The sequence below is a fragment of the Alligator sinensis genome, unplaced genomic scaffold, assembly GCF_000455745.1.
Source record: "Alligator sinensis unplaced genomic scaffold, ASM45574v1 scaffold787_1, whole genome shotgun sequence".
NCBI lineage: Eukaryota > Metazoa > Chordata > Crocodylia > Alligatoridae > Alligator > Alligator sinensis.
The window spans coordinates 889,297-913,281 of NW_005841911.1; the positions used below are offsets into that span (position 1 = coordinate 889,297).

General features: G+C 40.9%; 1 protein-coding gene across 2 annotated transcripts in view; it reads right to left on the bottom strand.

The window, feature by feature from the left end:
- Positions 1 to 23,985, bottom strand: part of LOC102369367 (maltase-glucoamylase, intestinal) — a 162,435-nt gene that overhangs the window by 102,715 nt on the left and 35,735 nt on the right. For both annotated transcript variants that reach the window (XM_025198043.1, XM_025198042.1), the window contains 5 exons: positions 21,626 to 21,777; positions 12,084 to 12,255; positions 9,254 to 9,353; positions 7,732 to 7,844; positions 4,130 to 4,255 (listed from right to left, as the gene is read on the bottom strand). In XM_025198043.1, coding sequence (XP_025053828.1) covers positions 4,130 to 4,255; positions 7,732 to 7,844; positions 9,254 to 9,353; positions 12,084 to 12,255; positions 21,626 to 21,777 — 663 coding nt within the window. The remainder of the gene's footprint in view (positions 1 to 4,129; positions 4,256 to 7,731; positions 7,845 to 9,253; positions 9,354 to 12,083; positions 12,256 to 21,625; positions 21,778 to 23,985) is intronic.

Sequence of the window (23,985 nt, forward strand, 5' to 3'; positions counted from 1 at the left end):
GCCTGGGAGCTGGGGGGGGAGGGACAGCTGTGGGGTGGGGGCCATGGCACAGTCCCACACACAGTGTGGGGCAGTGGGGAGCAGTAGGAATTGCTCCCACACCTGGCAGCACCCAGTGAGTGGGGGCTTTTTTTTTGTTTTTTTTTAAAGATCCGGGAGCTGGGCAGGGAGGGCATCGGCCCAGCTTCCTGCTGCAGCGAGCGGGGACTGCCCAAATAGCAGAAGCTCTCCAAATCTATTCAGAGAGCTTTGAATTGATTCAGACCTTTTAACTGGTCCCCTGATTCGATTCAGCTTTGGAAATTTGGCCACAGAATTGGGCCAAATCTTCTCCAAATCGAATCAGCACCGAAAGCTTTGCACAGCCCTACTGCCTAGCAAAGTTGAGGACTTTCCATCACTGGAGGTATTCAAGAAGAGGTTGGACAGCCATTGGCTGGGCATGATCTACATGTATGTATGCCTATTTTCTACCATGGGCATTTTCCATGCTTCAGCTCTTTGCTGGCTGCCCCTGCTCCCTCTCCCTTTTCTACTACTTGTGTCAAGGTGTTTTTAAGTTTTCCCAGAGCCATTGGATGTCAACTACAGCCAAGGATGGGGACTTTGCCTGGGATGTGCCATTGCTTCTACTAGGACCAAAGCTGGAGATTTCTGGCTCGAGGGGTCGACTGATTGCCATATTCATGGTCAGGTAGGAATTTTACCCCATGGCCAATCTGCTATGTGCTGTGGGTTTTTTGTTGTTGTTGTTTTGTTTTCCTCTGTAGCAGAAGACATGTCACTCTACCCAGGTTCTTTTGCACAAATCTTGAAAACATTTTATAGAAGCAGGACATTGCTGACATAGTCCTCCTACTTCACCTGTGGCAGCCTAGGGCATTAGCTCTATGTTAGGTCAGGGTTGATGATAGTCTTATGTAGAGTTCAGATTATGGTTTCTATGGGATGGTTAGAATAGGGATGAATCTCAGACAAAGGGTTGGACTAGTTGACCTATGGTGGTTCCTTCCAGCCCTACTTCTCTGTTTTCTATGAATTTGAGCCAACAAACTTGAATCTATGCCTCACCCATTTCACACTAGTGAAGTTCCATTAAATTCCATACAGTCACTCTTAATTTACATTTAAGTGAGAAAAAATTAGGCACGCAGATTATGTGATTTATGTTTCTTTTTATAACTACTTCTTGATTATTTGTTTATAGCCATTACCACATTCTCCCATTATTCCCTCCTCCACCTGTTCTCTAGGTCATGATACTGCAAATACTGCTTGGAGTAAAGCACATGCATAAGCATTTACAAGATTGAGGCTAATTAACTTGCCCATACTGTTATGCTTAGGCAGCTCTCCAGCTTCACATTTGAAGAGAGGCACACATGGAGCAGCACTTTTTGTCAGCATTGTGCTGCTTATTGTCACAGGAATGCTGAGATAAAAGGATGTCAGTTGAGCCCCTCCATAACCATCTTTATATGTGCTATTACAGCCATCCTATGTCACCTTCATGACCCTAGTAACAAACTGAATCCCTCTACATGCTCGCAACTACAGAAAATGCAAATATTCTTATACTTGTGTCTCCTTTGATTTACAAAAAGTTTTAATACGAATCAGTACCCACATGCTCTATACGTCATCATTCTTCACTTTAAATAGCATACTAACCTAATGTACTGATGTATTTATATTTCCTCATTATTTTATGATAGGTAGATGAAGAAGAGTAGTTCTCAAGAAGTATAAATAATCACTCACATTTTTATATTAAAGTTATAGGAGATGGGTTCTTGGAAAATTCACCACTTGTAATTGTGTGCGCAAAGTACATTTATACTATGTGATGAAACTTACTTTTGGCAGCATAATTATTCCTATATTAAATATTTTTTTTTCCAGTTGTGATGCAACTTAACACTTGTTCTCATTTTAGCTCTTTAACCTCAAGGGAACCCTGCCTACCTTTTACACAGCTGTAACCCACTGAATTCAGACAGCTGAACTTTTATGTTTCAGATACCTGGATTTGATTAATAGAAAATCTGAAGAGAATACAATAGATCAAAGGGTCACTCAAGCCTACATGGCCTTGAGGGGGTTCAAAACCATATCTTCCACCTCCTCAGAGTACTCTAACTTCTATTCCCTGGCTGGGAGAGAGGGACATCACTGTCCACTACCATTTATGTTTGGATCTCTATGACTGCACAGAAAAGAATTCAAGACTCATTGAGTCAAAAGAGATGGAGGGACATGACTATAGCTTATTGGTCACCTGAGACAGGAGGTTCTGTTCTTGTTCCCAGGACTGTTTACATATTATGCCACGAAAATGGCCAATCGAGTAAAAACCCCACAGACCGAAGAGAAAATAAATTGGTGTTTCCCACTAGGCTACTTCTTTAAAAAAAATAAGCCCTGCTCCATTTTTTAACAAAAATGGTTGGAGGCACTTACTCTAACTGGCTTGGGACTCTCTTTCCCTCAGTGTATAAAAAGCACCTGCCTTCAGCCCTTCCTTAGGCTCCTAAACTATGGAGGGAAGTGAGATTTCAGGATAAATCTCTCTCCTACATTTCCTAATAGGTTTGCTCTAACCAACATTCAGGTTTTTTGGATCATCATTCCAAGGTACTGGACTGTTTTTCTTTACTGTATTAGAAGCCTAGGTGCCTAATTTGGTTTCTAGATTCCAACAGGGTCAGGGGTCTATAGTCTTTATTAGAGACTTGGCTCTAAACGACTGCTTAAACTCACACAGGAAAACTAAAAAATCAGATCCCTCCACTATTGCCTAAGTACTGCTTCAGGCAGCTGATTTATTTGTAGGACTCAGCCTGTGAACTCAATGTCCCAAGATGCAGGCCTTTGTTTCTCATTTTGTAATCTGTGAAATGAGTTAAAATGCTTCCTTTTTCGGTCTCATCTACTCAGAGTATAAATATTTTCCAGGTATAGACTTTCTCTTAGTAGTAATTTGAATAGTTAGAAGGGGCACAGATCTCAGCTGAAGCTTCTAAGAATGACTAATGAAAATGAATAACAACTGCCTTCTGCCACAGTTATCAGTCTAACATAGGGGTGAGCAAAATATGGGATCTGGCCCATGGGTTGATGGTAGCAAAGTCATAGGTTCTGGGCCATAGATGGCTGGCAGTTCCATCTGCTGCATCATGCCAGGCATGCAGTCATTTCCATTCCCCATCCACAGCTTACACCAGCTCCTAGCAGGACCCAGCAGTGGGCACACTTGCCTCTTCTAGGACCCTTCTGCCTGGAGCCTGCACTAGGGCTGCCCAAGGCTCCTTCCTACCACTCTGTAGGCAGCAGCAGCAGGAAGGAGCCACAGGGAAGCCCCAACATGGACTCCAGGCAGTTGCAGCCAGAAGGGCCCCAGAAGTGGTGAGTGCACCTGCTGCCAGGTCCTGCTTTTGCCCGGCACCCAGCACCGGCCACCACTACTCACCATAGGCAGGACTGCCCCTCTATGTCTCTCCCTTCCCAATCACCCCTACCCCCAACACCTCCAACACAGCCCCAGAGGTTACACCACCTCCCGGATTCTGTGCTAGAAGCAGCACCAAGTGGGTGCCAGTTTCCTTCTGGGGTTGGGACATCTGTTTGAGCCCCTCCATGGGGTAGACGGGTGGGCCTGAGGCTAAATCTTATGAAACTGCCACCCCAGCTCTCTATCCCAACTCCCTTCCCACCCACAGCTCCATTCCACATTGGAAAGTTAGGTGAGCTGTTGTGGTGGGGGGGGAAGGAGGGACACTACCCCAGCCCATGACAGCTCCCCAAACCCCATATGTGGCCCACAGGCCTAAATAATTGCACATTGCTGGTAAAACATGTCATATTCATAGATTCATATATTGTAAGACTGAAAGGGACCTCTGAAGATCATTGGGTCCAGTCCTTTGTACCAAGCAGGAAAGATAACTGGGGGGGGGGGTCAAGTGACCCCAGCAAGGCAACTGCCTAAAAGGAGCTTTGATGCCATAAGTCTATATAAACTTATCAACCAAAAATAACTTGCAATAAACTAGCTCAGAATCAGTAAAATCAAAACATAAATAGCAGCACTCTTGACCTGCTTGGCCACCCATCACAATTCTTTACTTACGTAAGGTATCCCAATTGCTCTGTTCCTGTCTACTACTGCTTTCACTTCATCAAGAGATCCATAATTCCAGCGACTAATTTGGAATCCAAGGCTCCAGTATGAAGGCATTGAAGGCTGTCCTATTAGCTAAAAGTTAAGAAACAAAAAAGGAGGTACTGCATTTGTAGGTGTCACTTGTCAATCCAAAATTCATTAGTTCTGTCCTTCTCAAAAATGTATTACAAATTACTTTACACAAAAGGTGGGCACATAATCCTTATAACTGTTATGCTCATCGTCCTTCTTACTTCCATCTATTATATTTTATACATAATTCTTCCATCTTGTCTTAAGCTAAGTTAGATGTATGGTAAGGTTTGCTTTTATTAGATGTTTATATAGCACTTTTAATCCTTGATTTTGAAGTGTGTCTTTGGGCATTATCACAATGCAAACAGCAATAATTATTTGACAAACAAACCTGGCATACTGGGGAAGAACATCACAGTTTAAATCATAAAAACAAACTAGAGTGGAACAGAAGAAATGCCTCCACGGAGGAGGGAATTAAAAGTGTGTACAAGTATATGAGAAGTCAGGATTCAAGGAATCTCTTTATGTAAGTAAAGTCAAGTTAGTATAATTCACTACATTCAACTGTTGCAGTCTTCTTTCAGTTTCTGAAAGATAAATAATACTTCACTTTTAGATAATGTTTTTTATCAGTAAATCACAAGCCCTGTACAAAGAAACTCAGTGCAATTACTCCACTTAATAGAAGTAAAACTGAGGCTCAGAACAGTGAAGTGACTTGTCCAAGGTCAGAATCAGACTAGTGAGTGAGTTAAGATTAAAACCAAGTCCCTCAATCTATCCAAATGAAATGATAGAATAAGAAGTGCAACAGAAAAATGGCCTGGCTAGGCAGCAATCTCTTCAATCAGTTCAAACTCAAAAAGGAATTCTACAGAAAGTAGAAACTTGGCCATATTACTAGGGAAGACTTTAAGAGCCTTACACAGACATGCAATCGGAAAATTAGGAAGGCCAAAGCACAACTGAAGATGCAACTGTTAAGGGAAATAAAAAGAGATTGTACAAGTTTATCAAAAGAAAGAGGAAAACCAAAGAAAAGTAAGTCCCCCAAAATACAGAAGGCAATCTAGTCATAGATGATGCAGATGAGGCTGAGTTATTTAATGTTTGTTTTACTTCATTCTTCCCAAATAAAGTCAGCTACTAAAATGATTCATGCAGGAAAGATAGGAAAAGAGACAAACAGGCTGGAGTAGCGGAAGAACAGGCTAGGGATTATTTACAGAAGCTAGATGCTTTCAAGTCAGCAGGGCCAGATGGGATACGCCCTGGGTTACTGAAGAAATTGGCTGAAATCATTTCACAGTTACTGGCTATCCTCTTTGAGAACTCATGGAGGTGATTCACTGGATAATTTGAAACAGGCAAATACAGAGCCTCTCTTTAAGAAAGACAAAAAAGAAGATCCAAGGAATTATAGACCAGTCTATCTATGCTGATCTTGATATCTGGAAAGATCATAGAGCAGGTCCTCAAATAATCTATTTTGAAGCACCTAAAAGAGAACAAGGTTATCAGGAATAACCAGCATAAAATAACTAAGAGCACTTCATGACTGATGAACTTGATTTCCTTCTCTGATAAGGCACAAGGCTTTATGAATTGGGGGAGAGCAGTGGATGTGATTTACGTTTACTTCAGCGAGGCTTTTGCCGTTGTTGCCCACAGCGTTCTTATAAAGAAACTGAGGAAATACAGACTAATAAAAAAAATACTGTAAAGGTGGATAGGTAACTGGTTGGATCATCATGCTCTGCAAGTAGTCATCAGTGGCTCAAGATCTAGTTGGGAGGAGGTTTTGAGTGGGGTTTCCTGGGATTCTGTCCTGGGTCTTGTTAAACATCAATTAGGTGGGTGGTGGCATTGAGTGCACTCCTAGCAAATTTGTGGATGCCAGCAAGTTGGGTGGAATTGCAGACACTCTGAAGGGTAGGGTTAAGATCCAGAATGACCTTGATAAACTAGAGAAATGGTCCAAAAGTCAATCAGATGAAATCCAACAAGGACAAGTGCAAAATCCTGCACTTGGTACTGAATAATTGTCTGCACAATTATAGACTGGGGCAATGACTAGCTGGGTTGCAGTACTGCAGAGAAGAACCTGAGGGTTGTAAGCTGAGTATGAGCTGCAGGTATGTTCTTATTGCAAAAAAAGCATACTGAGCTGTCTTAAGAGGAATTTGTCTTGAAAAAAAATCAAGGGGAGTGATTCTTTTGCTTCATTTGGCACCGGTGAGGCCTCACTTGAAGTACAGTGTCCAGTTTTGGGCTCCACACTTCAAGAAAGATGTAGACTGATTGGAAGGAGCAGAGTAACAAACTTTATTAGGAGCTTTGGAAGCATGACTTTGAAAGAACTAGGGCCATTTCATCTAGTGAAGAGACGACTTAGGGAGCATTTAATAACAGTATTCAAATTAGTGAAAGGAGAGAGAGATTTTTCTCTACAGATGTAGGGGTACAGGACTAGAAGCAGTGGCCTTAAAACGGAAGAAGAGAAAATTTATTGTGCAGATTAGAAAGAACTTTCTGGCTATGAGGGTGATCAAGCTTTTGGACAGGCTACCTGGAAAAACTGTGGAATCTCTAACCCAGAAAATTCCCAAGAGCAGGTTAGACAGATACTTGGCTGGGACGGTATAGTCAGGGATGACTAAATTTAACAAGCACTTCAGCAAGGGCTTGAGCAGGGGGCTAGATTAGATGATTTCATGAGATCACTTCTAGCCCTTCTTCCCTGTGATCCTAGGAATCAGACCTGGGCTCCATGACCTAAATCACCTTGCCATTTTAAAACTAACAAAAGCATGTCATATTTCATGACATCTTTTCTTGCAAATGATGATGATCTGACTAAACAGAAATTTCAAAAAATAATGGCAGGCATGTTCCCGCACCAAAAATTACATTAGCATAACAAGAGGTTGAGAAGAGCACTGAAGATTTGTCATTGCTAATGGGATCTCTATTGTACAGGGGGAACATGCAAGCAAGCAAAGGGCAACTCTGTCTAGAAATTGATGCATGCTTCCTTTAAGCATCCATTAGAACATTTTATTGGACTAAAAAAAGAACAAATGTGAAATGACTGCTACTGATATTTTTCTAGCATAACCACAATTGTATCAGAAGCAATTTTACCTACTGTATAATTCTGCTGCAAAAAAGGCTGATCTTCAGCACAACAGTAGGCTTCAGTTAACTTAGTTCAAGTAAAAGCTGGCTACACCAAAAAACAATGTAAAAGCTATACAGATTGAGGCTAATCAGCAGTTTATCCAGTCAAGCTGCTGCAGCCTCACTGCATTAGGTACAGCAGCACTCAAGCTTCAACCCACCTCCACTTTAATGGGCAAAGTAACACGAGTATACAACTCTACTGAAGCAAAAGATGTGTCTGTATGGACAGGAGTCATATTAGGGAAAAACATTTAGTTACACCTCAAGCTGAAAGGTCAGTGAACACAAACTGTATTAAAGAGCCAAAGGAATATTCCAAAATCTATTTCACTGCATAACAAACATACCTTCAGATACTCCTGAACCACTTCTTCTGGAGTGTCTCCTAAGAAGACATAAAAATCTAGAACTCCACCAGTTGTTCTATAAGTTACTGCTGGGGCAGGCTGAAGAGTAAAATCTGCCAGAAAAGAAATTGTAAAGTAAATTTTGTACCTTAACTCCCCCCAAATATCTATGCTATATCCAGATTAAGAATAAGTGAATTAATTTGGAAGAAAATAAGGACATATTAAATCAGTAGTTAAGCTCAAACAAGGTTCTGAAGTTGTCAGATATCAGTCTCTTTCAATGTTAAGTTTTGTATACCTTTCCATCCCACAAAACAATCACTAGAAAGCCAATAAGGTTGCCTTCTTTCATGAGTTTTTTTCAGTATTGCTGCGTAGTCTCAAAAGACTTGGACAGTTCTCATAAGCAGATAAAATTAGTATGTTTATCTAATAGAAAACATATCTATACATAAACTGCTCCTTACCAATTTAGCTCTTAATCCTGCAGTGCAACAGTCAAGGTACTGAGATGAATGGAATTCAGGGACTATAACACCTGAGGTAGGGAGTAGGGCTGTGCAAAGCTTCGGACACTGATTTGATTTGGAGAGATTCGGCAGCCAAATTTCCGAATCTGAATCGAATCAGGAGACCCATCAATCTCTCCGAATTTGGAAGGATTCAATGATTTGGCCATAGACAAAGCTTTATATGTTTTTTTCTATATACCTCATGGTACCAGGTGTGACTTGTGAACACTGAGATGATGGGGTGGAAGAAGCATCCCATGGGAGCGCGGGTGGTCCCCCGCGCACTTGGCAGTGGACCGGAAGTAGTTCCTGTCCACTTCTGGGTCTACCACAGAGTACACAGGGGACTCCCGTCCCCCTCCCCCCGTTTGGCAACTGGTGCTTTCTGAGTCTGGGGGGTCACCTGGGGTACCCCTACAGCTGATTGCCAAGTCGGGAGGTGCGGGGGGGGGGTCCCCCACGCATTTGGCGGCTAACCTGGAAGTGGATACTTCCACTCCACTTCCAGGTCCACCACTGAACATGCAGGGGACCCCCCACGCTCCTGTGAGATTCTCCATCAGCCCTGCCATCTCAGTGCTCACAAACCATACCTGGTACCTTGAGGTATGTAGAAAAAACATATAAGGCTGTGTCTATGGCTGAATTGCTGAGTCTCCAAATCAGAATCGAATCTTCAGATTTGGCCAAATTAAATTGGGAAAGTGATCCGAATCAGTGAATAAAATCACTGTCCCCTAAATCAGGCTGAATCTGAATCAAATACTGCCTGCTTTGCACACCCCTACTAGAGAGCTGGTTGCATTAGTCATTGTTTCTTTGCATTAATTTAACCTTGATTAAATTTTACATTAAAAAAATCTGTCAGTAGCTGTTTAAGTTTATTCTAAAAAAACCCAAAAAATGGTTTAGTGCTTTTTTAGAAATCATACATATTTGTGGCGCACTCTAGGAGAATGATTGTAAAATATATTAAACGATATTACTTATAGAGATGTTTTCCTTACCCATGGCATTACTATTCATTAGAAAGACACCAAAAGAGGCTCCGGTATTATCTTCCAAACACAAAAAAAATGTTTGAGCTCCATACAAGTTATTCATGTCCTTAAAAGAAACAGCAAATTCAAAAACAGTAGATGATTATTATCCAGAAATGTTTTAAAAATGTGTCAGAGATGCAAATTTAAACAACTGAACATATGTACTTAACCACAATAAAAAAATTATTTTTTCCAGTGTTTATGATTTTTTTCCTCCCATATAGGGGAAGGTTTTCTATTCAGCCATACATGAAAACAGAGAATTGCTTAAAACAGGCAGACAGTGTAAATAGACATGATGAAGTAATGTCCTCTGTGCTAATTAAACTTGATACTCCACAAACCAACAAAAAAAATAAATAAAAATTGATGCTCTCTATGGGTCTGTGTATACAAGAGAACTATTTATTTTCAATTGCATTACCATTAAAAGAAAATGGAAAAAAAGCTCATGACTTAAGGGGACTGTAGACATTATTCCAATCACAATGTTACTTTCTTTGCATGATTAAGACATTGCACCATGTGCATGACTACAAGTGAATAGGGCAGGCTGTCACAAGTGCAGGGAGCTGGGGATACTCTGCCAGGCCACAGTGCAGTCCAGGTCTGCTAGGAAGCAGCAAGCAGTGACGGGAGTCTCTCCCCCTTGCTTGCTGCTGCCCATGAGATCTGGGCTGTGCTGTGGCCAGGCAGGATGTTCCCAGCTCCCTTCACTTGTGCTGGGAAATAATCGGGCAGAGGGGGGAAGGATTTCCCCTTCCCTTTCCCCTTCCATCCATGCTTGCTGCTACCTGGGATGCTTCAGCATGGCAGGGGTGTCCCTGCTCATCTGCTCTGTGTTTGCATATGGCAAGGGGTAGTATTTTTCCTGCTGGGTGCTGATGGGTAGGGGGAATGAACCTAGGACTCGGAACAATCCTGGGGCAGGGATTTCCTCCTTATTCTTTTTCAGAGAAGTTTACACTGGAGATGGAGCAATGCACTCTGGAATGCTGGAGGAGCAGCAGATTGCGGTCGCACAATGTATTCCTTGCCACAAGTACAAATTAAAGCTGGATAGGAACTAGCTATAAAACAGATAAACCCCCAAAATGTGCACTAACTTTATAACTGGTTGAAACTTTTAATAGCATGATAAGTGCTTTGCTGATGTAGCTGGTCTCAGTTAATTGTACAACAACTGAAACATGGAGAGGGGGCCTTACTGACACGTCACTAAACCAACATATAAGCTGTTTATTTCTAATACTGTAGTAGCAAATAATTAGCAGACAATTCTCCTTGTTCAAAAGAGTTATGGTACTGCTAACATAAATATATATTCACAAACAGAGCAAGAAGATTTTATTGTCCACATCCCCAAACAGGAGGGGCCATGCATGGGAATACAAGGTCAGAAACAGCAAGAAACAGAAAATGAGTATTTAAAAAACATATATATATATATTTTTAAATCAGCACCTCATGTTTTGTAAAACAGACTCTGCAGCATGGATAGTCTCTCAGGTCACCTATACATGAGCAGCAAGGCTGCTCCAATGTACTGTAATTGGAGCTTTTACAGAAGCATGGCAATTACCACACTTCAGCATCTCGTGTATCACTGTGCCTGCACTTAAAAATGGTGGCAGGGGGGCTTTAGTCCCCCCCACCATTTTTAGGCACAGGGACACTGATACACGAGACACTGGAGGCTGTTGGAGTGCGGTAATTGCCATGCTCCTGCAGACTCAATTAATCAAGTCTGCTCTGACATGCTATAATTACAGTGAGTCGAAGCAGTCTCACTGCTCATATATAGGTGCCTTGAGAGACTATCCATGCTGCAGAGTCTGTTTTATGTCCCCACCACCATTTTTAGGCACAGGGACACTGATACACGAGACACTGGAGTCTGTTGGAGTGCGGTAATTGCCATGCTCCTGCAGACTCAATTAATCAAGTCTGCTCTGACATGCTATAATTACAGTGAGTCGAAGCAGTCTCACTGCTCATATATAGGTGCCTTGAGAGACTATCCATGCTGCAGAGTCTGTTTTATAAAACATGAGGTGCTGATTCTATGAGCTTTAGTCAAAGCGTCCTCACCACCATTTTTAAATGCAGGGACACTGATACATGAGACTCTCCGGGCGCTTTAATTAGAGTGGCTTTTGTAGTGCTCCCTCCTGCCCCCCACCCTTGAGTACTTGTATAAATGCCCTCAGTTAACAAATCAATACGGTCAGGAAAATTAAAGTGCAATTTGTTTTTTTGCATGGCAGTGTCAGTGATGCTTGGAACTAAGGCCTAAAAGGATTCAAAATTACTATCAATAGTCCTTTCTGATAATTAATAGAAAATAGGTGCCCATGAAATCAGCTTGAAAACAGATACAGCCATTTGTCACTATCTGCTTAGCTTTCATTTTCATTACACTGTGAATGTATCTCTACTGTATTTGTCCGTAGCCCTGTATGCTCTTATGTTTTGTTTAGTAGTAGAAACTGAAAACTCTTAGGTATGTTTTTAACTGACCTGTCCAATGATCCTCAACATTTCAAACAACCATAACCATCAAAATATTTGCAAAAACTATTCTGCCAGGACCTTCCTTATTCCCCTGCTCCCATCTTGCTTCAGTAACGTCAGCAGCTTACAAGTCTTTAGTTAAAGCTTCACTAGGCATTGTTAATAAACAGCTTATGAAAAAGCATCCTATTCACTGTACAAGGCAAAAACTCCAATGTTTTTAAATCAGTTTAATTCCCCAAACCAACCCCTAATACAACATAATAAAACCACTCCTTACTCCAATGGGTGCAGCATCCCTGGTAAAGATGGGCCACGTTTTCCAGTTTACGTCATGTCGGTATTGCTTGTGCACATGTTCTCCTACCCCATAAATGTTGCTGCTGGGTAGCTTTATGGAGAGCTGCAAATACTGGTCAGCATACACAAGAGGTCCTATGCTTGTATTAAACCTGGTTAAACAATTTAAAACATTTTAAAAGATCTTACCATTGCTTTTGTGCAACACGACTGTCTCAAAGCCCTATGCTGTATGTTATAGCTAGCCTTGGCAGAATTCAGTTTAATTTTTTAATAATTTCAATGGCTAAAAAAAAAAAAAAAAAATCAATGTTTATTGTTCAGCATTTAATTTAGCTTTCTGTTGATTTAAATTATCAGGATGGTGCAAAAATAGGTTGGTTTTTTTTTAATTTTTATCCATTAAAATTTTAAGCATTGCAGGAAATTGCAGGGGGCAGACAATTTAGTAAATGACAGCATACATGTAAATGACAGGCTCAGGGGTGATCTGATGGCCACCTACAAGTTTATCAGGGGTGACCACCAGCATCTGGGGGAACGTTTGTTCACCAGAGCGCCCCAAGGGATGACGAGGTCAAATGGTCACAAACTCTTTCAAGATCATTTCAGGCTGGACATAAGGAAGAACTTCTTTACTGTCCGAGCCCCCAAGGTCTGGAACAGCCTGCCACCGGAGGTGGTTCAAGCGCCTACATTGAACACCTTCAAGATGAAACTGGATGCTTATCTTGCTGGGATCCTATGACCCCAGCTGACTTCCTGCCCTTTGGGCGGGGGGCTGGACTCGATGATCTTCCGAGGTCCCTTCCAGCCCTGATGTCTATGAAATCTATGAAATACTGTTACAGCTTTAAGAAAAATCACGTCAAAATATAAAAAGTAAATATCCATAAATCTACCAATCATACCTGCTTTAAATCATTCAGTTCACTCATCAAGAAAAAGCCAGGAAAAAGGGACCAGAAGAGGAGGACAGCAGCACACACAGAGCTCTGGGAACATGGGGAGAGGCAGTGGCCACTGTCAGGCCCCAGCACATAGCCAGACCAGCCGCAAGCAGAACCCAGCTGTGCCACCAGGCTGGAGTCCCAAATACTCTTCCACCTCCCCACCTCTGGGTTTTGAGTAGGGGTTTGTTTAAGTAGCCTGTTATCTCCCTCAAACCCGATTCTAGGCACCTGTAAATGAGCAGCTACTTGCTTAATTGATGAGTCATTAGGCTGCATCCAGCACCTAGTTGCTTGATTGACTATTAGGTCACCATTGTTTTCCTTTTTATCCCCTCCGCCCTCTGTTTCTCCATTTCTTTTTCTCCATTGTCCAGTATCAGGTGTAAGGGTTCCCTATTACAGTCTCCTTTCTATAAATTTTGACTATTACTGACGGAGATATTTTTCCGTCGGTCTCTGAGATGTTTATCACTAGAAGTCAAATTCTGCCAAGCCTAGTTATAACTCCATAAACACCCATGCATCATTTGCTCATTTTATGGTTTTTCTCTTGGATTCTCTTTTGTTTATAGCTGAACTGTTACATGCCAACATTAAGGAACAAAAGCAATATTTAACAAAGAGTACAAGTCTTGGTCACTAGGGGTTTTGCCACTAGCTCAATGTACATACAGGACATCATGTTTTTGTACTGCCTTAGGAACAGACTAGGAAACAGGCTGTAATTCCCCGAGTCTCAAAGAACTTCCATTTCTCTGTCTGGACTATGCATCTAGCCAGGCCAAAAAATGCAAGTATTGGAAAGTAATACATATAAGGCTGGGGCAAGCATCTAGGGATCAAGAATAACTGAAGAAAAATAAGTATAGGCGATTCCTCCTGGTAAACCTCTGTTTGATGAAGATAGCAATCTTTTTACTAACATGAGCTTCAGCTTGTAACCTGGCTGGTGCCTCAGGCCACTATTCTTTCCCAGTCACTCTAGGAATGGAGAGCAACCCTCCATGATGGCCAGAGCAGCTGGCTGGAATAGTACCATTAGCAAAACACACGCTGGATCAAACAGGTGGAAATCTGTGCACCCTCAGTAAAATGCAGATTTGACTGAATCTGGCCTGCAGAATGTAGGTTGCCAAGCCCTGCACTATCCAATTACCTGCATCTTGTACTAAGTAGGGCATCAGCCATCACAGTTCAGACCCTCAAAATCATAATTCCTACCATGGGACATGCTCCTAAAATATGGCAGATTACAAAATGACAATCTAATCTGCAATGTTTAAATTTTTCACATCCCATATGGATGTTTTTGTGTTTTAGCAATTTTTGGACAACACTAAGCAATTTATGAATTGCCAACATGCAAGGGGAGCTACACTGCATCAGGAAAGCTCTAAAACAGAAGAGGAGAAGGAAAATATTGCTTCATTTCTCCCCTTAATTCTAAAATTGACGTCATTAGCATGATGGAATGCAAATGACAGGGTGAAAGAGAGGATGCTTCCTTCTGGTAATTGCATATGAAATAGCAATGGAATGAGACTCTCCTGGAATAAGTCAATGCTGATACTCCTGGGCTTGCAAAAAAAGGAGGACTTTTCAGTTTTGAATTTCATTACTCATGAATCAGACAATGTTGGAATTATGCCATGGACCTCTGAGGTTACATCTTAGTAGTTCCAAGTAAGAAGTACAAGTTGAGAAGTCAGAGTGACTGCAACTGATGAACTTTTCTTTTGGCAGCTGAATTCCAACACTTCCCATAGCTATTCTACTATCCTGGGAATGGGGAATGATATTATGTGGTTGTAAATAACTGATCTTTCCATAAGGTCATGCTTGTCAGAACAGCCAAAAGGAACAAAATGAAAAAAAGAGACTCAAGGTATATTTGAGGAAAGAAATGACTTCTAGCATCCACCTATTCCACCTCAGCATGGAAGATTCTGTAATTCCTAAATTACCCTTGATGATTCCAGAGTTTATTTCATCTTGTTTTTTTATTAATTTTTCTTAAACTTTGCTGTTGTATTCCAAACAGTCTCCAGCTGGTCAGTTGTATAATGTTAAAAATATTGTGCCCAAACTGATTAAATGAATAGTGATCCAACTCATAAAAATATAGTAAAAAATATGAATATGTCTGCTCAGGGTGAGAGTTCAATTTAATGGCAACTTCCTAGGCTTCAAAATATGTACTCTTCCAAAAATCTGTTGAATGTTACTGACAAAATGAACCTGTTCTAAAATGGTGTGTGCGCATGATGGTAATGGCACTCACTTAGGTTATGGGGGCGATGAGGTTCAAGTGTCTGAATCTGAACATCGTTTTTCAATCCAAATCATTCTGAATCAGATGTAAGATGGACTCACATCTGGAATTAAATGATTCGTTTTAAATTTGTTGAAACTGACTTCTTTCCAAAAACAGCTTTGATTTCCATGAATCAGCAATTTCCAGTGAAACAACACTGCCGGGGGAAAAAACAAACAAACCCCATCCAGCTGTAGGAACACAATCATAAACACAGCTTAACTCTGCAGTTAAGCCAGATTTATGGCCGCTTTGCATCAGTGAAGCAACCCAAAGCTAATGGAGCATGTCAGTGAAATTGACCCTGAGTTTCTAAAGTTGCCTTCAGCTTTACAGAAATGAGGGTTCAAATAGGGCAGGAAGATATTTACCCTTTATTTTTGTCAAGTAGATAAAAAATACAATAGATTGAGTTGACAAACTATTAAGCTATGTTGGAGTACCATAGAGTTTCCAAGTTATCCCTTTGTGGCTATTCTCTTCACAGACTTCTAATGTTCCTGATCACAATCGCTTTTTCTTATGTTTTGTCTGCACTCAGTCTTTGTGCCAAATTTAACATGTTCAAAATGTGTTTAGGATGCAATTTTCTGCTAAACTAGTTAAACCAGTCATCTACTACAGACATAGTTAAACAGATATAAAGGTGCCTCTTAATGGTATAACGTATTCTGTTCCATTCTCCAGTAATAAGCACCTTTATACCACTACAATTGCATCTATGCTATTACCTGTAACTGGTGTGGCTAGAGCTGTACTGTTTTGTGTGTGCAGACTGGTTCTTGGACCGTTAAACAAACAAACTTAAGTGTTAGCAATTAAGCATTAACTATATTAAATGAGTCAGTACAATGGGCACAGTCCAGACTCGCTCCGATTTTGATTTTCGTATTTTTATCTCCACTCTAATATATCTGTATCTGTAGTAACAATATTTAGCAGTTATATAGGGCTTACATGACTGGATACTCTGCTCCACAGCTCTTGTGATTTCAGTGGGGATATGGTGCATGTGTTCATAGAGCTTTATAAATATTAACTAACAATACCATGGAAACCCAATAGCTGTTTTTCATTAAACTATTCCAATCATTTGGCCTAGGAAATTTCAGCCATTATCTAGGGTATTCTAAAAGCAGACAAACGTAGTTACTAGACTTACAAGCTAGCTTTGATGATTATTTGTTTTTTAAAGTAGGTTGCAAGACATATGTTAGTCCCTCTTCATTTTCCTTATCAAAGCAGATCTTATATTTACTTGAAATCAAGATAAGTTTTTTTCTCCTATTCATCATTGGGGGGAAAAAAACCCTACCTTATCTTAGATTCATTCAAATACAGATCAGGACAGATATCTGCTGTGGATTTGGTTCCAGTTCCAGCTCTGGCCCCAGCCCAGGGGAGACTGCATAGTAGTGGTGGGGAGGAGCATAGGGGAGGTACTACACTGGGAAGGGAGTGCAGGGAAGACCATGCAGTAGGAGTGGTAGAAATATGCAGTATACTGCAGGATGGGGGGAGTGTTAGGTGGTACTTTGTGGTGTGGGGCAGAGGGAGTCTGGGGGAAGACCACACAATGTACAGCCTAGAGGGTATGTAGAGATTCAACTGATTCAGTGGTGGTCGAATCTCTGAATCAGATACATCCGAATTGATTTGGGACAGTGATTCAAATCACCGAATTGAATTGCTGTCCCCTAAATCAGCTGAATCTGAATCCAAAGCAAATACTAGCTGCTTCACGCAGGCCTAGTATTTGCAGTAAATGCCATGGTTTGTAGGAAATTGGTGAAAGATGGAAGAAACATGTAAATTCTTTCTTCAGTGCATAGGACACTATAATTCATAAGATTTCTTTTTCTAAATCAGTTCTCCTGTACTAGAATATTTATTGTCCTCTTATGCCCCTATTTAAGAAGTCATGAACTATTGACTGAATATTAAAAACTTATCTATCTTGTAATTTATAGTGGTAAATTGATCACTATGGAGGATTTTAACTTCATTTACATAAACAATACTAATAATATCCTAGATTAATTATCAATGAATTAAACTTGAAGAGTTGATAACCTTAATTCATCCTAGCATTCTGACAGGTAATCATTATTTGATTGATTTAATAAGCTCATTAGCCATGATGTCTCCTGCCATTGGGTCTCAGTTTGGCAGTTAATTTAGTTTTCAAAAAACAAGGTGGATGAAAGTATATATATGAAAGGATACGTTGTATTTGAAGGCATAAAAATGTTAAATACTTTATTTATGGTTTCAGATGCACCAGCCTTCCCTGGTATCAGATATCAAAAGAGCAGTCTAATTTCATAATTTAAGAGTGTTAAGATATTGTTACAGGAACATTCCATAATCTCACAAGAAAAGGACCTCAAGAGATCATCTGGACCAGGACTGTTGAACTGGTGGCTAGTTGACCTTAAATTCTCCTGAATTATGAAACTTTTACAGATGCTCGTACACTGCCAGGAATACAAAAGAGAAACATAAAGGGATGTCAGCCATATTTGATTGCTTCACTTGTGGGTTCTGCACCAGGAGTAGGTTTACTGGACCCAAGAATAGTTCTGCCATTTCCTGTTTACATTCTCTTGCAAATATTTAAATATTTAGTATTAGTAAATGAGAACAATATGAATATCACGTGCATAGTGTCATAGTCCTACCAGAAATAACATTTCCATAAATTCAGCTGGAATTTTTCTCTTTAAACCAGTGTCATAATGAGTTTATGACCTGAAACTTTGGGCAAATATTATAGATTTGTTCAGAATAAGACTGTTCAACAGGAGAGCTCTAGAAAAATTAAACAGAATGAACCTCTTAAACTCTAAACCATGGCTATCTAATTCCTCCTCGGGATAAGACTGTAGAACTGCTGAGGACACAGCATGACTTAATAAATACTATTTTTATATTTTGCAATGAATTTCCTGATTTTTCCAGTTGCATGGATCTGTTGTCTGTACTTACAGCTTCCTCTCAAACAGAAAGGCTATTGTAGCACTACTTAGATTCGCTTTTTTTTTTTTCTATTTTGCCCTTTATACACTCAAAATTCTTAAGAAGTTAAGCTGAATATCCACAAAATCCAAAGCCAAAGAAAGCAGATAAGAAACAAATAATCTCTTTGTTTAAAACATTATTTGTGATCTAAAAAGGAAACAAAACTGTGTTCCTGAACTATTTTGTTTCTCTATGACAAAAAAGTATGGACAAGTAGCATTATGTTCAAGAGAAATTCTCTTTCAGCTAGGAAGGCCTGCTTTGGTGACTCACCAGGAATGTGACAGAGTTCCCAATCCCCTGTTACAACCTTTGAGGCCTATCAAAGCCCCGCTACAGAAAACCATTTAAGCATGTGCTTAACTTAAATTATCTGAATACAGGTTTCCCTCGATTTATGCGGGTTCTTTATATATGAATTTGCTTTTATGTGATGAACATATTTATACCCATAAGTCATTATATGCAAAATAAATGTGCTCTTATGCAATCAGCATTGACGCTCCCCACCCAAGCAGGTTAGTCTGTGGGGGGAAGGGTAAAGGGCCATGTCCCTACTCATCCCACCCCTGGCTGCAGCAGCCCCAGGAGCGGCCAACACAAGCTGCCTGTAACCAGTGGGCTGCACTGTGCCCTGCTGCAAGCAACTGGTATTGGCTGCTCATGGGGCCACTCTAGCATGGGCTGGGGTGAGTTCGGATAAGCAGAGCCCTGGGTGGCCCAGGGCATGGCACTCACCCCAGCCCCAGCTACAGCAGCCCCGGGAGTGGCCAACATCAGCTGCCTGTAGCCACTGGGCTGCACCATGCCCTGGTGCAAGCAGCTAGTGTTGGCTGCTCATGGGGCTGCTCCAGCTTGGGCTCAGTTGAGTTCAGACAAGCAGAGCCCTGGGTGGCCCAGGGCATGGCATTCACCCCAGCCCTGGATGCAGCAGCCCTGGGAGTGGCTGACACCAGCTGCCTGCACCAGGTCACAGTGCAGGCCAGTGGCTACAGGCAGCTGGCATCAGCCACTCCCAGGGCCCCTGCAGCTGGGGTGAGTGCCGCACTGTTTGCAATGCTTTGCTGCCTTGTGCAGCCCTGGGAGCAGCGCCCCTCTTCACGCCCCTTGCCTAGTCCCAGCCTCATTCCCTTTATGTGAATTCAATTTATTCGCCGTTACCTGGGTATGCATGTACAGCATAAATTGAGGGAAACCTATAGTCCCATTGAAGCCAAAGGGAAATTCATATAATTAAAACAAGTCATGTGCCTAAATGCTTTACTGGATGAGGGGCCAAGCCAGTAGTACCTGAAGCCAGTCAGGTGCAGCAATCACTGGGTTTAATGAAAACAATAAGGCATGAATGAAAAGAACTAAACAACTGCTTTTATTGTGGAGCAATAACTAAACCTGTCCATGACCTTTGTCTTTCTAACCAACTAGCAACTGTCTTACCCTAGGACATCTCCCAGTTCCTCAGTCTTCTATGTTAGGGAGCATCTATTGGGCAGGCTCAGCCCAGAGAAGGCCAGCAGCCTGGCATCAGCAGTGGTGGCCAGGCAGGTGGGTTAACCCTTCCCTGCCTGATCCTCTGGGGCAGAAAGCACAAGCACAAGTAAGCAGTGGTGGGGGCTAGAGGAAACCTATGGAACAGTGGGGGAAGCCCCTTGGGTGGGTAGAAGTGGGGGACTCTGGAGGGCAGAGCTGAAACCCAGAATAGGAGTGGGGATTCTTACCTTTCAGTCCGCCAGGCCTCTGCTGGCCTAAATAGGTGACTGCTCCAAATTTGAGCCAGCACTAACTTAGTGTACTGTGTAACAAGGCCTTAACACTACACTACTAGAGCGTCTATCACTATGTCAAAAACTAGCAATATAACAAACCCATGTTTACAAATATAAGAGTCTGTCATAATTTCATCTATAATCAGCGGTACTTAAAACAAATTATCTACAAATCAAAGTACTTAAATACTTGTATGGGCCCAGATTCATATTATTCCTCTCTCTAGTCAGAAAACTGCTTACTCTGCTGAGCAAACACCCTGTTACAAGGGGATGTTTTCCTAAACTGCCAATAACCTGTTACTCTATACTACCCTTTGCTCCATAACACCCTTGATAAAAAAATACACTCAGTCTCTTTAGAAGATTGTTATACTTTCCCCTCTGTCATGATAGGAAATAGCCTTTTTTTTTTTTTTTTTGCCGCCTCCACACAAGTCACACCCAGGAGAGAAATTGTAAACTGTTCTTGAGACATCTTCCAGATTGAGTTGTCTGGCACAACTACTTGATCACTCACTAAACATGAACTGGTACGTTGACCCAAGAATTAATTCATTTTACTGCAAGTCATATCACTACAGCATTTGGCAAAAAGAGTACTTCATCCATCTCTCTTCCAGCAACTAGGAGCAAAAAATGACCCTATCCTCTTCTGCTCTTCAAGCCTTCCATCAGATAAGTATCTTTCCCATTTACTGCTGTGTCTGTTTTCTCATTGGCAACAGCTCAAGGGGATTACTAAAATAATATTAAGTCTTATGGTCTGCCTGGCCACAGGAGAGAAAGATGGATAAGGAGCTGCAATGTGCAAGACAAGTTTATTTTCATAGCCTCTCAAAACCTGAACTGGTCATTGGAGAAGCCATTACCTTACTAGTTTGGTTTTGCACAGTAGGACCACCTTTTCCTAGAATATCCTTCCATTTAAAGTTAATACAGTTCAGAAGGCTGCACGTATTTTTGATAGCCACAGCCTGGGATGCTGCATACTCTTGCTCTTTGGTAAAGACCTTACTGCTTAATACTCGTTTCTCTACTGTTCAGCTTGTAGACATATTTGAAAACATCATTGGCTTTACATAAGTTGATGAATGTGAAAATCCTGGCTATGTATGTCAAAGGAAGCCTTGAAATCATGTATAAGTCCATGAATAGCGGTACATTTGTTCAGGCAAACCACTAAACTGACTAGACAGATGATGTATTTAATGGAACATAATTGCAAATAAATGCATGTAATATTAAAGATGTCTTCATACCCCCTTACCTGCACTTCTTGCCACTAAAACATAAGCTTGACAAGTACAAAACATGGAAAAAATTAGTATGGCAAACAAATCAGGTAAACGATCAAATTAGAGTATTAATTCCATCTCTGATATGCATTATTTCATGTTCTGATATGACCTTTTAAGGCGCACAGTTTGTTGCAATGTTACTTATAAAAGGTACAGAAGAGACTTACAGGGTTTTGCTGTTGCTTACTCTGGTCACTATGATGCCAAAAGGATTCTCAGCAATACTGACTTTGTACTTTAAAACAGATACTGCAGGTCCAGCAAAAGGTTTCACGTTCTCATGTGGGACTTCAAATCTTTTATTATTAGGATCTGTAATCTGCAGTTAAACAGTAAAAAGTCATTAAAAGCTTTGAAAATGTATTTCTACTCAGCTAGTAGAATATTTTCCTGAATCATGGTATATTTCTGAATTCAGACACACGCAAGTCAAAAGTATGTTTAGGCTGAAAAGTCAAGAATTTAAATGTTAAGGGATATCAGTATTAAGTCTGCTTGTACAACCTTAATTTGATTCCTTCTGCATGTGCATTACAAAACATTAATTTAATTATTTATTTGATATATTTACCACCCTTCTCCAAAAATATTCAGAGCAGCTTACAATAAAAGACAGTGGATATGGCAATCAATACAGTTCTTGATTAGATGTTTATATATCTATAAACATTCAATTTGAGTCTCCCTCTGAACTTTTCACAACTGTTTATAGTCCCTGTCCCTAGTTCACAGAATACAGGTCCATATTTTATTTCCTGTTCTCCAGCTCCTAGACCTCATCTTCCATGCTACTACACACTGGCCTCTTTATCTCAATGTATTCTTGGGGCTTCCACTGCCACTGCCTTCCACTTTCCCAGTCTACTTCTTCCCTCTCCTATATCTGAACAGTTCTTTCTCCACATTGCCTGAGCCCAGTTAGGGGAATATAAAGAGCACAGAAGAGGCATTTCTGCTTACAGTTCCAGTGCCTAGTCCCCTGAAAGCAGCAGTTGAAGGAAAGTTTGGCTCAGTATGCACAGTCCCAAAATGAAGTGTGCTCAGTATATATCTTCTGAATTGAATCTTTGAAAAGTTAATTGCCCAATTTGGATCTCAAATGCTGTGAATTTGGGTTCATGAAAGCTTGCACGTAAGCATCATTTACTTAGTCTATAAAGGAGCATATCTACCAGGGCTGTGTGAAAGAGCACCATTTTGTTTTGACTTCCATTTCACCATTTCGAAGGGACAGTGTTTCATGACGCTGTTTCGAAGCACTGTTGTGTTTCATTTAATTGAAACTGTTTTGCTGCTTTGATGCTTTTTCAATGCATTTCAACGTTTTGCCCATAGGCTATAATGGGGAATCATGAAAATGCCTATAACTTTGTCATTTCTTTCTTGATTCAAATGAAAACAGCAGGCATGACAGTCCCTGCTGAGGCCACGAAGCCTGCCAGTGCTTTTTATGCTATTTTTCTGTCCCTCTCCCAGAGCACTGGGATTGGAAGGGACCTCGGGGAAGGATCCCAATCTCTGGCCAGCTACACAGTCAATATGAGAGCAGTCCTTCCCCCTTTTCCCCCTTCCTCTCCTTACTTTGCATCCCTGCAAGCAAGCCTGGCTTTGAAACTTGAAATGTTTTGAAACTTTTGAAACATTTCGAGTGCCCTTGTTTCATTTTAAAGCTGTTTCAAAGCCTTTCATTTTGTTTAGATTTTGATGATTCGAGCTCAAAACACATTGAAACAACTTCAAAGTGGAACACCCATCAAAATTTCACACAGCCATAAGATCTACCCTGCCTTCTAACTAACTTCAGGCTAACACAGCTAACTACCTATCCCTGTATATGGTTAATGCCACTTACTATTTAAGAGGTGCCTCCAGCATTTTTAGCAATATCAAATACAGAAAGTTTAATATCTACAAGTAATCAAGACCTGGATTCAGGATCTCTTCCAAAAGATGATTCTCAGATTCAAGGTTTTGTTTCACAGCTGACTCAAAGGGTTAAAGGCAGACAGTTGCCTTTATCTTTAGAAGTCTCCTAAGTATTAATGAGGTTTGAGTCTCTGAAGACCAAGCATACCATTTTCAATGGCTGTTACCAATAAACAGAAGCATTTTTTACATGTGCTTATATTTTAGAACTTGTCTCATTTTAACACTTCTACAATTTATGCTTTGAGAATAAAGTGGGAATTTTCCATCTGTATCTCACCTTGACTTAATTTTTTTTTGGGATCTACTTCCCATTTCTTCACCTCAAATGAAATAGAAAATAAAGCAGGTGGTGACTTACATTGACTTGTGCTGGAAATTTCTGGGAAATTTCCATTATTACAAATCTTTCTGAGAGAGGATGTGTAAAGGTGTTCCAGGCGGCAGCTGCCCCCTCTCCTGCTCTCTGTACCTTTCCCACATCAGGGTCTGGGGAAGGCATAGGGAGTCCTGGCTATTCCACTCTTCTTTTCTCAGGGAAGACTAGGAAGGGACGGAGTGTCTTTCTAAAGGTCTGGAGTACCATTACCCCAGCCTCAGA